General features: G+C 35.8%; 2 protein-coding genes across 2 annotated transcripts; one reads left to right on the top strand and one right to left on the bottom strand.

Annotated features, from left to right (window-relative positions):
- Nucleotides 1-4,221: 4,221 nt before the first annotated feature.
- LOC114742130 (phosphatidylinositol 4-phosphate 5-kinase 1-like) lies at nt 4,222-8,691 on the bottom strand. Its single transcript, XM_028930392.1, has 8 exons — nt 7,308-8,691; nt 7,053-7,217; nt 6,766-6,931; nt 6,469-6,579; nt 6,176-6,369; nt 5,960-6,090; nt 5,799-5,856; nt 4,222-4,859 (listed from the first exon to the last, which is right to left on the bottom strand). Exons 1-8 carry the CDS (start codon nt 8,363-8,365, stop codon nt 4,544-4,546), a joined length of 2,199 nt encoding a protein of 732 aa, XP_028786225.1. The 5' UTR covers nt 8,366-8,691; the 3' UTR covers nt 4,222-4,543.
- Nucleotides 8,692-10,439: 1,748 nt separating this feature from the next.
- LOC114742128 (uncharacterized) lies at nt 10,440-12,676 on the top strand. The gene is made up of 4 exons (XM_028930391.1): nt 10,440-11,907; nt 11,992-12,196; nt 12,276-12,460; nt 12,546-12,676. Exons 1-4 carry the CDS (start codon nt 10,440-10,442, stop codon nt 12,674-12,676), a joined length of 1,989 nt encoding a protein of 662 aa, XP_028786224.1.
- Nucleotides 12,677-12,983: the final 307 nt, after the last annotated feature.

Here is a 12,983-nt window from a genome sequence, read left to right as displayed (position 1 = left end):
ATTTTTTATTTATTGTTGCATTTTTTTTTTTAATTACAAGGGTGGATGCTAACAACAAATATCAGTGGAATTAAACTGGAAACTCCTACTTATGGAAAATTTTTCATGCCACTAAATGACTTATTGCATCTATTTTAAAACAAATCGTCTTATAGTATGACAAAAATAAATGTTTGGACCTAATATTTTTCTGGGCAAAGAGTTTCTCCACTTCTCTTTCTCTCTATTTTCATTCACTTCCCATCTCAATCATTAAGATTAAAAGTTTAATGGTCCATATTTTATGTTTTTGAAAATAATTTTATAAAGTATTTTTTATTATTGTTTTTAATTATATTAACTAAAATTTAGTAGTTTTGTTTATTTATTTTTGAAAATTTAACGTTTTATTCATAATTTTATAAATATGAAATCTAAACCTTTAAAATCTCAATTTTATGGCTGAGATGAGAAGTGAAAGAAAATTGAGGAAAAAGAAAGTAGAAACACCCCTTGCCCCATTTTTCTTACAGATTATTTCTCCCTTCATTAATAAAACATATAAAGCATTGCTTCTGGTCTTTTAATATAAGATATGCTCAAATTAGTTATTTGCCATAAATTTATGTTGATTTTTCTAAAATACTCTCTTAGATCATTTCCATCTAAACTTTCATTTAATGTAAATTTCATGCAATTAATAGGGCTGGGTTAAAAAAAATGACCAGTGTGAGGGACAAAGTAAACTAAGATCATATACTTATGAACAAACTCAATTTTTCAATTAATTTTTATATTAAGTACTAGAGAATGAATCAGTTTTTTTATGATTCAATAAATCTCATTTAAAAAAAAAACATCATTGCTATTAGGGATGTGTATGAACCAGACTATACTAGGTTTGTTATTAACCCGAAATCTGGTCTAGTAAAGACCTCGAGCCGAAAAAGATAGCCCAAGGTCTGGTCCAGTCCAATATCAACCCAAAGTCAAGTTGGACTGGACTTGGTCTTTTGGACTGCCTAGACCAGTCTAGGACCTAAATTTAATTTTTTTAAAAAAAAATTTCTTCAATAGAGGCAAGATTACAATTTACTATATAAAATTTTGCACATATTTTAATCCAAAGTTCATCAAATTTGATCATTCTCTTTCAATTTCCCAATAATGTCATGTTTTATTAATTAATCCTCATTAATGTAGATCTTATATTGTAGAAAATATATACGCATGCTCATTACTTAGGAAATTAATAGATAAATCTTGATTATTTGAATAGACAAAGAACTTATGTAGAAAAATTAAATCAAATTAAAATTATATAAATAATAATTTAAAAAAAAAAACAGGCTAGACTGGATTGGACCAACTGGTTTGAGGAGTCAGTCCCTAGTCCAGTCCAGCTCGATGAGACCTATCCAGTCTAGTCTGGTCCAGTCTTGTTTCGGGTCAATTTTTTCTAAACTAGGTTTATTCAAGTTAGACCAGATTATATTGGATCACTTGGTTTTTGCACAGCCCTAGTTGCTATAGATGATAATGATGTCAAAATTAGAGTTTCACGCTTTCGCCTTCTCTTGGGCACAAATCATATATAACGATATAGCGCACACTGAGACGCAGAATTATTAACCTAATCTAATTATTCACCATCTAATAAATGGGGAAATAAACTTATTTTTTATTTAATTTCCCTTTTTTTTCAAAAAAACTTTTTGACCAACCCTGCTTTCAGTGTAGTAAAAGTGAGTCAATTCTCTTTAAACGAAGTCAAGAATTCGAACTTTGTGATTGGAAAAATGAATTACGTGGAAAGAAAAACAGGCAATATTTAAACTCAGTTCAATTTTTTTTTTGACCAGCAGATCAATAATCAATAATAATATTGTACTCCTCCGGTCTTTAATATAAGACCCATTTACCTAATTTGATTAGATTAAGGAAGTTAGGTAAGTTAGTTAATTATAAGAAATATGACACATTTTTCCTAAAATACCATAATCATATTTTTTAATATCTCATCTTTCTCTTCTACTTGATTATGGTTGAAAGGGTATCCATAGGGGTAATTTAGAGATAATTGATAAATATGAGAAATGGGTCTTATATTTAGGACCAAAACTAACTCACCAATTGGGTCCTATATTAAGGACCGGAGGAGTAATAAGTATGTTAATAGATAAATGTATAGAAAAACAGTTCTTTTTGAAATATTGATAGCTTTTTATTAAGACAACTGAATTCGTCATCCTAATCATCAAGACAAAATGTTTAATATCCGAAATCACTTTCCCTGAAAGTCAAGAAAACAGCATGAGCAAGAAGAACTCTAAAATAACTTTTGGTATTTAAAAAAAGAAGAGGAAGAAATGTGTTGAAAAATGACACCAAATAAAAAAATATACAATTGGGGTTACTTTTAGGTGAAGTAAAATGGGAATGGCGGGCGAAAAAAACAAGAAGAGAGGTAAAAATTTGGAGAGGAGCTAAATAGACAAGAGGTTGGCAGATTTTGGCTCAGGAATTGGAATTTTCACAACTCACGAGTGACAGTTCCCCGACACACACAAATAACAGCGCCATATGCTGCCAAATTCCAAAATCAAAACTGGCTGCGCACTTTAGATTGATCTTCTTTGCCCACATGCCCTTCTTCCTTCCTATTTCTTATTAAATCATATTTTTTTTGACCGGATTATTAAATCATAATTTAAAGTAAGCTAATTGCTTTCAGTATATTTCACCAGAAGCAAGAAAAATTTAAATATCATTAATTCTAGAAAAATTCTATTATAAAAAACCTCTTGAATTTTAAAATCTCAAATCAAGAATTATTACAAAAATGTGTTGTCATCTACTTTTCAAGTATAATCAGTTGCTATTAAAGTGTAGTAAATAAAACTGATTTGTAATTTTAAAATCCATGAAATATTATTTTGGGGTTTTCTCTTAAGTTTATTTTAAAATTTAATAACTCTCTAACTTTAAGAAAATAACAATTTACAAAAATAAATGAGAAGTACAATTATACATTCATATGATAAATTTAACAAGGTGAATTGTATTAAAAAAAAACATTCTCTAAGACTGATGGGATATTTAATTAACAAATCATCAACAATAAAATAATTGTTTATACCTAAGTTGAGTTGTAAGTTCACTTGATGATTTTTTTTTAATTATGTTAAAGCAGTTTAATGAGAATAATTTGATAAACAACTAACATCTGTCATGCCTTGTAACAATGAAAATAAACAAATAAATAAATATTTCATGTGATGGAACCAATCAGGGGTTGGTGTTGGTGGTGACAAAAACAAAAGAAATGGTAAGGGGCTAATGTTTTGTTTTGCGTCATATCTGGGGGATTCAGTCTGAGGACCCTCGGCGTTACCAAGGCTGCAGAGTACTGAAGAGTCATCTGTGTGGTCTGTTAAAGAGTCATCTGTGTGGTCTGTTAAAGAGTCAAGTTACGTTATAGAGTATACATTTTGGGCGTGGCCCCGCCAGGGCAAGCCAACAACACAGCAGATGCCGAACTAACCATCAGTGACTCCACCATTCACATTATGGTCCAAACCGGTAGTATTGCTTTTGTCGTATGCTGGTTCAAAAAAGAAGCCTTCAGAAAAGGGACATCGCCACGCCATTATTTTTAGTCTCTGCTTTTTCAAACTTTGGCTTCCCTCATTGACAATGAAAGGGCATGAGCCAAAGGAAACACACCCCCGCCCCTTTCTTCTGCTTTCTCTTCTTTTCATGTCCTTCTCTCTCTCTCTCTCTGTGCCAAAGTTTCAAACCAAAAAAAAAAAGCCGTTTGAATGGAAGTACCTGAGACAGACAGACAGACACAGACCGAGGGGTCCTCTGCCTCCAACTTTTCTTTCTTCATATTCAGACCAACCATGTCTTTTTTCTTTCTTCTTTTTTTTAAGATCCAACCACGCCCAAATAAAAAAACCAAAAATGAATTCTCAGTTCCATTATCCATCTTAACATCTTTGACTGTCTGTACAATTTGAATCCCTTCCCCTCCCCTCATCCATCCCTAAACGCTATACCCTTCTCCCCAAGGAACAATCTTCCACAAGAAAAAGCAATGGAACAAAAAAAAAAATATACATATGCTTCACCACATGTCCTGGGATGTACAAGCTAAGTTGTCAATCTCTCTCCCCAAATAAAAACCAAAATCACATCCATGCCTCTTTTTTTTCCCCTCCCCCACTCTTTTTCCTTTCCTTTCCTTTTTTTTTTTTTGAAATAATGAAAGAACAAATACATACTACCCTAAAAAGCGTTTGAAAGAGGTTAAAAGAGAATGAAACAACCGAATTCATAGAGCTTGGGACATTCCTCCCCTACCCATTTTCTTTTTTGCAATGGCTATTAGAAAAATGTAGCCATCAACAAAGAAACTCCAAACTTTGCTCGTTTGCAGAATTCACTGATATACATACCCTGTAGGGGTCCTCTCTGCTGAGATAAGGGTTGTGTCCCCTTAAGCATGCTCAAAATTAGTCTTGGTTCAATTCCAGTAGTTGTCACTTTCTTTCCCTGCGTGTCATTTGTCCTCTACAAAGATTCTGTGTATGAAAAACCTAAATCTTTTTGAATATAGCTTGGGATCAACGGCTGAGATGGAGGTGGGATCCACTTGCAGCGACTTGTATGCATGTTCTAGCTTTTTGGTAATATCGTAGTCTTGGAGAATGTCAATGATACCAAAGAAGAGGATGACGTCCAATATCTCACCACCATCACCCCCACCATCCGAAGGAGATGAATTGCTACTTCCACTACCCTTTTGCTCCAATCCTATCCTACAAACTCTCTCGGCTCTGGCAGGAGTGTTTGTTCCTAACCGGATTAGAGGCTCCCTGATATAAACATGGAGAATGATTATGCTCAAAATCAGAAACCAGCAATGGATTATTGACTAAACTTGGCTAAAAGTTCATGTGACAACCTAGCAGTTCGATACAAATGTTCACGGAGGTTAACTTTTTTTACAAGGCAAGCTGAGTAGCACCTACTTGCTATATGTTTATAAGAGAATCTACTGACATAAAATATTTGCATAATCAAGATGCAAATCACCTATTAAAAAACAAGGCAGAAGAGGAAGCATCATGCCTAACATAGCAAAACATCTATGTATGATTAAAGTTTCAGCATCTATTACTACTTCGTTTACCCACCATTCGGCTAACAACAAAAGCTTTGCGCTTATGAGGAAGAATACAATGACCCCACCAACAATTATTGTCAACAAAACTGACTTCTGTTTCGCCTAGATAGCACACGTCATCTTCAGTACAACTCACGAAACAGAATAGATCCAACACTCACTAGCCCACTCCCAAATCATATTAAAAATGGCAGTTAAATATAGTGCTCATTCATAGACATTTGCTTGTTTGTTTTTCAGCTGTGGCAATTTGCCATTAGTAATTATTTGCATGCAAATGTGCCGCCTTGATATTTTAAGATAAAAGTATTCTACTAGTGTTTGTTGAAAACCTGGGTCCTTGTGCACTAAAGCTCAAGCACGTGGCACATGCAAGGAAGTGAAAGGGATCGCCATCAATGGGACCCAACAATGAGATTGTTGACTTGGTTTCCAAAAAAAAGAACTAATAGATGGGAATTTTTATGCAAACCAAAATTTTACAACGTTTGACATATAATTGCATAAAGATTTGGGAGTTCCTTGATATTTCAGAAGCTAAAAAAAGATGCTAGGAGAATAATGCTAAAACTTAAAACGGTTCATTTGATAAAGACGACTAGGTAGGGATTAAAAGAAAGAGACATACCGGCTACTAGGTATCCACCTCATGTCGTGCATCTCATCGCCAAGAAAATTTCTCTTTCCTGATCAAGCCATAAGCCAGTATATTTTATGTTTCCAGTAGTAAAATCAAACTCATCATAGAGCACAAGACAAAACTATAAAGCAAGATAAACGAAATACAACCTGAACGCAAATCATATGCTGGACTTTTCTTTTCATCATCTGAGTAATCATCACGAAAATGAAGACCAATCAGAAGACTGTAATCCATGATTCCCTCTGACTCTAGGAATTCACAGTCCTTGTCCAGTTGCCTGAGTAGAGTAGAAACCATTGCATAAGACCAATCTGAAGTACGGAAGGGAGAATGTAAAGCTGTATGCATCTTGGAAACTATACCATTTAAACTTCTGAAACCAAGACTGTTCCAGTCGAAAGACAAAATTAAGATCGAGATCTTTGAGGGTAGTGGTTTCATCAATTTCTTCCTGCGGCTTATCTGTTGTACGACCATGAGAAGAACCTTTGAGGTCAAACCTCTTATGGATCCGGTACTCAGAACAGAACACGTTGCCCATCACAATAAACCTGGTCTGGTTTTGCAAAGAATTTTTTTGATTTCTTAATTAATTTGCGACAAGCAATTTGAAATATCAATCACTTCAGGGCAAAATTTTCATCTTAAACCATACCTTCTGACCTCCAATAGGCTTGACACAATGAACGCCAAGGAATTTTGTAACAAGGGAGTTCTTGTATTGACAAACATGGTTGTAGTAACTTGGAAGCATCCTGATGAGCACCTGACAAGGCCACTAGTGATTATGGAATGCCCAGAGAATAGTAACCATAGCTCATTCTGAAAGCCAGATCTTACCTCACCAGAGACGCCTAACAATTTTCTTTACAAAATTAATGCATTTTCCAATCATGCCTATAATTTTCTTTACAAAATTAATGCATTCCAAGTCTAGTGGTTTGCAACTAACCTTGACTTCCGACTTCTTCACGGTTTTAATAATGAATCTGTCATCTTGAGTAAGGTAAAAGAAGCTTCCACTTTTCCCAGGAGATGACATCTCTCTGAGCGAGTCATTTCCGCAAATAGCCAGCATATAATCCGCCGGATCTATTGCAAATAACTCCCTTAAATGTCTAAATGCCCAACAAAGAAGGAACCACGGAGATACATGCATAATTAGTCGAAAGCCCGAATTTCCATACATGGAAATAAATAAATAAAAAATACTAATCATTCAAGTAAATCTATCTTCACCTGAAGACGATTGGACAATAGTCTTTCCACCTGAAGTCCACTGACTGATGCGGAGGCGTACACTTAGATCCTTCTGGTGGAAACCTCGTCCAGAACTTCTCCTTCGGATCAAAATCTCCCTGCCTAAGTTCTCGCATAACCGAAGCATGCTTCCCAACAGAGTACCTGAAGAGATAAACAATTTTACAATAATTTAAATTTAAATTTATTTCATCGAAAGATTATAGCAACTCGGATAAGCTAACGAACAAATACCTGATACCCAGTTGAAGATTAAGCATCAAATCGTAGTTCTTATGCCCCTTCGATACAGTTTGACCTGGTCTCTTCAGATCGCCATCGGCCAACAGAAATGGACTTTTCTGGAACTCGCTGGTATTTGCTTCCTCCCCGTGAACAGATTCACTAACATCACCGTATAACTCAGATGGCTCAACGATATCGCAAGTAATATCTCCAGCTTCGCCGTCAAGTTCCCAGATGCAAATCCGGGGGAAATTCACATTCCTCGATCCGTCCACCGACGACCTCTTCCTCGCCGTCGTCATCATCTCAGTATTCTTCTCCCAATTCCCAGTAGAGCTGATTCCATCAGCCCAAGTGAATACTCCCTTCCCCTTTGGAACACCGTTCTCCCAAAACCCTTCATATCGATTCCCATTTGTCCAAATCAAAACTCCTTTGCCAGAGATCGCACCATTCTTCCACTCACCCGCATACTCATTCCCATTCTTCCACACGTACCTACCTTCTCCATCTTGCAAATTGTTCCTCCACGATCCTTCGTACACATCTCCATTCGCGTAGCACTTCTCGCCAACCCCATGTTTCCGATCAGCGACCCACGTCCCACGGTACATCTCGCCCTCAGTACCAATGAATGTACCGTACCCATCTATTCGACCCGCCTTGAATTCGCCCTCGTAGGTAGCCCCAGATGGCCAAGAGAACTTGCCTCTTCCACAGGCTTTACCTCTCTTCCATTCACCTTCATACATGCACCCGTCCGCCCACAGATATTTCCCAGTACCGTGTGGCACATTCCGCAGTAAAGTACCAGTATAAAGATCTCCGTTCAGGACGACATTCTCTACGGCGCGGGTGGCGACGTTATGGGCACCGGAGGCAGGGACGGTAGGTGCCACGCGCCGCAGCCCAGCTTGGGTCCGAGGCCGACCGAGCACCAGACAGGGAGGTGGGACCACTAGCTCAATTCCTTTCTCTTTCAGTTCAGATTTTTTCTTATTCGCTTCGTTGGCAGGTGTGCTGGGATTGATGCCTTCTTCAGTAGGAATGAGGAGCGTCTGTTGCATGTTTTTCTCGGTGAGGTTGCGGGGAATCACAACCGACAGACATTCGCCGGATAATGCAGCGCCGGCGAGAGAAAGAGAGAGAGAAACAGAGACAGAGTAATGGAAACAGAGTTTACTGTGTGGGGTGGAGGCGGATGGTTGGTGGCGGTGGCGGGGGCAGCGTCCACATTGTGGAAGTGGCGTTTGTGTCGCCTGTCTGTGAGAATCAGAGATAGCCAGAAGGATGAGACTCAGTACTTTTTTTTTTTTTTGGGCTGGGGTGAGTTGCTAGCTTGACTTTAATGGCCAGCCATGACCTTGTTCCTCTCTCCTCTGGGTGTCTCGTAGATTTTGGCTTTGTTGGCTAATGCTTCCTTTCACGACACAAAAGGGGTTTCGGATACCCCGCCCTCCTTAATTCACACATTCATCATTCGACTCTGGATTATACAAATATGGACATGGACATGGACAGGTGAAACTAATGTAGTGGGAGAAGCCACTTAATTAATTTAAATAAGTTACATAAATTAATATTGACTAAGAGCTTAGTAAGAGATTTTTTTTAATTATTCCAATTAGTTATCTTAAATATTTTTTTTGTACTTATATTATATGTTTTCAGTATTAAAATAATAAAAAATGTAGGATTTAAAATATAAAAAAATAAATAAATCTAAAAAGTGTTTATGCGCGTATGGGAGGCTGGGAGGGGATGAGGAAGGTGGCAGAGGAAGGTGGTAATCACGTATGAGTATGAGGGCGGGCGGGGGATGACAATGTTGATGCGCGTGAGGGGTGATTCTGAAACAGAATCACAGGAATAATTAAAATAGGAGGGTAGTTATTTGTATATATTATTATATATAGCGTTGGCAAATATATATATATATATATATATCGCATGGCTGTGTGGGTTGTGAATTGTGATACAGTACTTCTTCTAAAATAAGGCGTGCCATTGGATTTGTGCGCCGCGAAACATTAGCAGTTAGCGGCTATGTACATGCTAGTAGTCAACAACATGTGGCCAACTAAATTCCATGCAATTCCACCCAAAAAAACATTGTTTGTGATAATTAATTATCTTCTTTTTTCTTGGCCAAAATATTACTTTAGATTTTCGATACGACAACTAGTTAGAGATTTAACTTAATTTTAAATATAAAATTTTGAAACAAAAAATATAAAATCTTAATTTATTTTATTTCTAATATTTATTTTACTCTCAACTAATTCTCATGGTGATTTCATCAAGTGATAATGTTACTAAATACTACCTCCGGTTATAATTATAAGAGCTAGTTGACTATTTTAAGGATATTAAAGAAATAAGTTAAGTTAGTTATTTGTAATAAATAATATTGACTAGAACTACCATTATTAGAAGGACTATCTTGAGAAAAAATATATAAATATGAGAACAAAGTAGATTGGGATCTTATACTTAAGACCAAAATAAAAGTTAAACAAGTTCTTATATTAAGAACCGAATGTAGTAGTATTTATTTATTACAAATAATTAATTTAACTAATTTTTTTAATATTTACAGATTAATTAATTATTTAGTCTTGTACTACCTCTGGTCCTTAATATAATATCTTGTTTGAATTTTATTTTGGTTCTAAATATAAGATCCTAATTCACTTTGTTTCTCATATTTATACATTTTTTTAAGGTAATCCTTCTAATAATGGTAGTTCTAGCCAATACACTTGATTAATTAGGAAATTTTAGGAAAGACAACACTTATTTATTACAAATAACTAATTTAACTTATTTTTTAATTTTATTAAATTAGTTAACTAATTTTTATAATTTGGAAATGATAATGTCACTCCTAATACTCAATCTTCCACTCCCAACACTGAAACTTCCAATCCTCCTACACCAATTTCTTCATTGCGTGCAAAAACTGATCCTGCATGGGCACATGTTGCTTATAAGAAAGAAGGGACACAAAATGTATACACCTGCCTTTTTTGTGGTAATAGTTATAGAGGTGGTGGGATAAATAGGATGAAGCAACACCTTGCTGGTATCACTGGTCAAATATCTTCTTGTAAAAAAGTTTCGCATGATGTACGTCATAGAATGACAGAATCTTTGAAAGAGTGTTCAAAGAAAAAAGCCATTGAAAATATAGAAGAGGAAATTGAAGATACTCATGTTGATTCACCAATTATCATGAGTAGTGCAAAAAAGAGAAAATCTATAGGGAGTATGGATAATTATTTTGCTCCTCGCACAACCCCTGATTCTCAACCGGGTATTAAAAGTGCATTGGCAACCAAAGAAGCGAAACACAATGTAAAAATGTTGATTGCTGAGTGGGCCATTGTGAATTGCATTCCATTTAAAGCATTTGATTGCCCGTTATTTCAAAAAGCTGTAGATGGTATTGCTTTAATTGGGCCTGGGTTTAAAGCCCCTAGTGCTTATGATTTCAAAACCAATTTGCTGAGTGATTGGAGAAAAGAATGTCAGTTACTAATAGATAGCCATCGAGCTAAATGGAAAAACAATGGCTGCACACTCATGGCTGATGGATGGACTGATGTGAGGCAACGTACTTTGATAAATTTCTTAGTGTATTCTACACACGGAATGGTGTTTGTGAAGTCTGTTGATGCTTCAGATTTAGTCAAAGATGCCAAAACTCTATTTACTTTATTCTGTGAAGTCATTGAGTGGATTGGTCCTAAGAATATTGTCCATGTAGTAACTGACAATGCAGCTAACTATGTAGCATGTGGCAGGTTGATTAAAGAAAAGTATAAAAATATTTATTGGTCACCTTGTGCTGCTCATTGTCTGAATCTTATATTAAAAGACTTTTCCAGCATGCCAAATGTGTCAGACCTGGCATCAAAGGCATCCAAGGTAACTATCTTTGCATATAATCATATGGTTTTCTTATCATGGTTGAGGAGGAGACCGAGTTGGAAAGAAATTGTGCGTCCTGGTGCCACAAGATTTGCTACGACGTTTATTACATTGCACAGCATATATATGCATAAAAATGACTTGCAGGCTCTGGTTGTTGATAAGCATTTTGTGGACCATAGATTATCAAAGACTGAGGCAGGGAAAAATTTTAGTGCAATCATTTTAGATAACCGGTTTTGGAATGACTGTTATCAAGTTGTGAAGATTGTATCTCCTCTCATCAAATTATTGAGAATTGTGGACTCAGATGAGAAGCCTTCATTGCCTTACGTTTATGAGGGGATGAGAAGGGCAAAAATAGCAATTAAGGAGATGTTTAAGAAAAACAAGGAATTGTATAAGCCTTACACAAGAATCATTCAAACTCGATGGGATAGACATCTGAAGACCAATCTTCATGCGGCATCGTATTTGTTGAATCCTGCAATTACATATGGTCCAGATTGTCCTAGCAAATCAAAGTTAATGATGGCTTTGATTGATGTGGTTGAGTCTTACTCAGATGAAGATATTGATGGCTTCCTAGTGATGAAACAAGCGACTACTTATCGCGAAGGCAAGGAATCTTTTAGCAGGCCTTCATGTCAAAAAGCTGCTCAAAAACTAGACCCCTGTAAGTATTATTATTATTTATTGTTTTCATGATTATTCACTAATTCTATATAGTATTGGATACTAAATATATTTTATTATGTAGATGAATGGTGGACATATTATGGTTGTTCAGTTCCAGAATTGCAGCGTGTTGCAATGCGCATTCTTAGTCAAACTTCTGCTTCTTCTGGTTGTGAGAGGAATTGGAGCTTATTTGAAAGAATTCATACGAAAAGAAGAAACAGATTAGGACATAAAAGACTGAATGATTTGGTTTTCACCAATTATAATCTGCGATTGAAGCATAGGTAATCTTGGAAACAGTGAATAACTTTAGTTTTTTTTTAATTGATTTATATTTATCTAATATTTTGTTTGTCATTAAAGGAGTACATTGAAGAAGAGCAAAAGTTATGATCCAATTGACTATGAAAACATTGATATGGTGGATTTTTGGGTGGCTGAAGAAGATCCCACTCCGGAGTTTGATGATAGAGATGTGGATACATTGGAAAACGTCCTTAACAATGACGGCACTGCTAATTCAACAGCTCTTGAGAGTGCTAATGAAAGTTTATATATTTAATTAAGACTCTATTCTTATACCAATATATAGTTATTTGTATAATCTTTAATGTTGGTCACTGTCTTATATAGGTGATGAAGATATGAATATTGCTGACCCTCCACCTTTACAAGATGATGTTGTTGCTCCTGCTTTTCCTTGTCCAGCTGTTGACATCTCAGCCCATGCAAATGATCTTAGTGATGATTTTGATTTTCCCTAGTTAAGATATACATTTCATTAATGTTTGCTTGGTACTATTAAATATTTAAACTACTACTTTTGTAGCTTCTCATCTTTTTTTAGTGATTATTATTTATGAATTTTGTTTTATTTTAATATTATGAATTAATTATATTATTTTAATATGACCGGTCCGACCTCGGTCTGACCTCGGTTCGACCAGTAACCCTTGACCCACTATCTCGACCGGTTTGATGTCCGGTCCGGTTTTTTGTTCCTTGCTAAACACTAAAAATGGGAGTATAAAATGACTGCTGGTTGTAGTTCTTGTCTGGTTAACGTAAGGC

Source organism: Neltuma alba, unplaced genomic scaffold (assembly GCF_004799145.2).
Source record: "Neltuma alba isolate B1F8T4 unplaced genomic scaffold, ASM479914v2 tig00003660_pilon, whole genome shotgun sequence".
NCBI classification, from domain to species: domain Eukaryota; kingdom Viridiplantae; phylum Streptophyta; class Magnoliopsida; order Fabales; family Fabaceae; genus Neltuma; species Neltuma alba.
This window is presented reverse-complemented; position numbering and strand designations above follow the sequence as displayed.

Bases quoted from the DNA above. Each gene is read 5' to 3' on its own strand.
- LOC114742128 (XM_028930391.1), top strand. From the start codon at position 10,440: ATGACAGAATCTTTGAAAGAGTGTTCAAAGAAAAAAGCCATTGAAAAT. The intron at 12,197-12,275 runs GTAATCTTGGAA...TTGTCATTAAAG, and splicing joins AATCTGCGATTGAAGCATAG to GAGTACATTGAAGAAGAGCA. The intron at 12,461-12,545 runs GTTTATATATTT...TGTCTTATATAG, and splicing joins TCTTGAGAGTGCTAATGAAA to GTGATGAAGATATGAATATT.
- LOC114742130 (XM_028930392.1), bottom strand. From the start codon at position 8,365: ATGCAACAGACGCTCCTCATTCCTACTGAAGAAGGCATCAATCCCAGC. The intron at 6,932-7,052 runs GTGAAGATAGAT...TTGGGCATTTAG, and splicing joins TATTGTCCAATCGTCTTCAG to ACATTTAAGGGAGTTATTTG. The intron at 6,091-6,175 runs GTATAGTTTCCA...TACTCTACTCAG, and splicing joins TGGTTTCAGAAGTTTAAATG to GCAACTGGACAAGGACTGTG.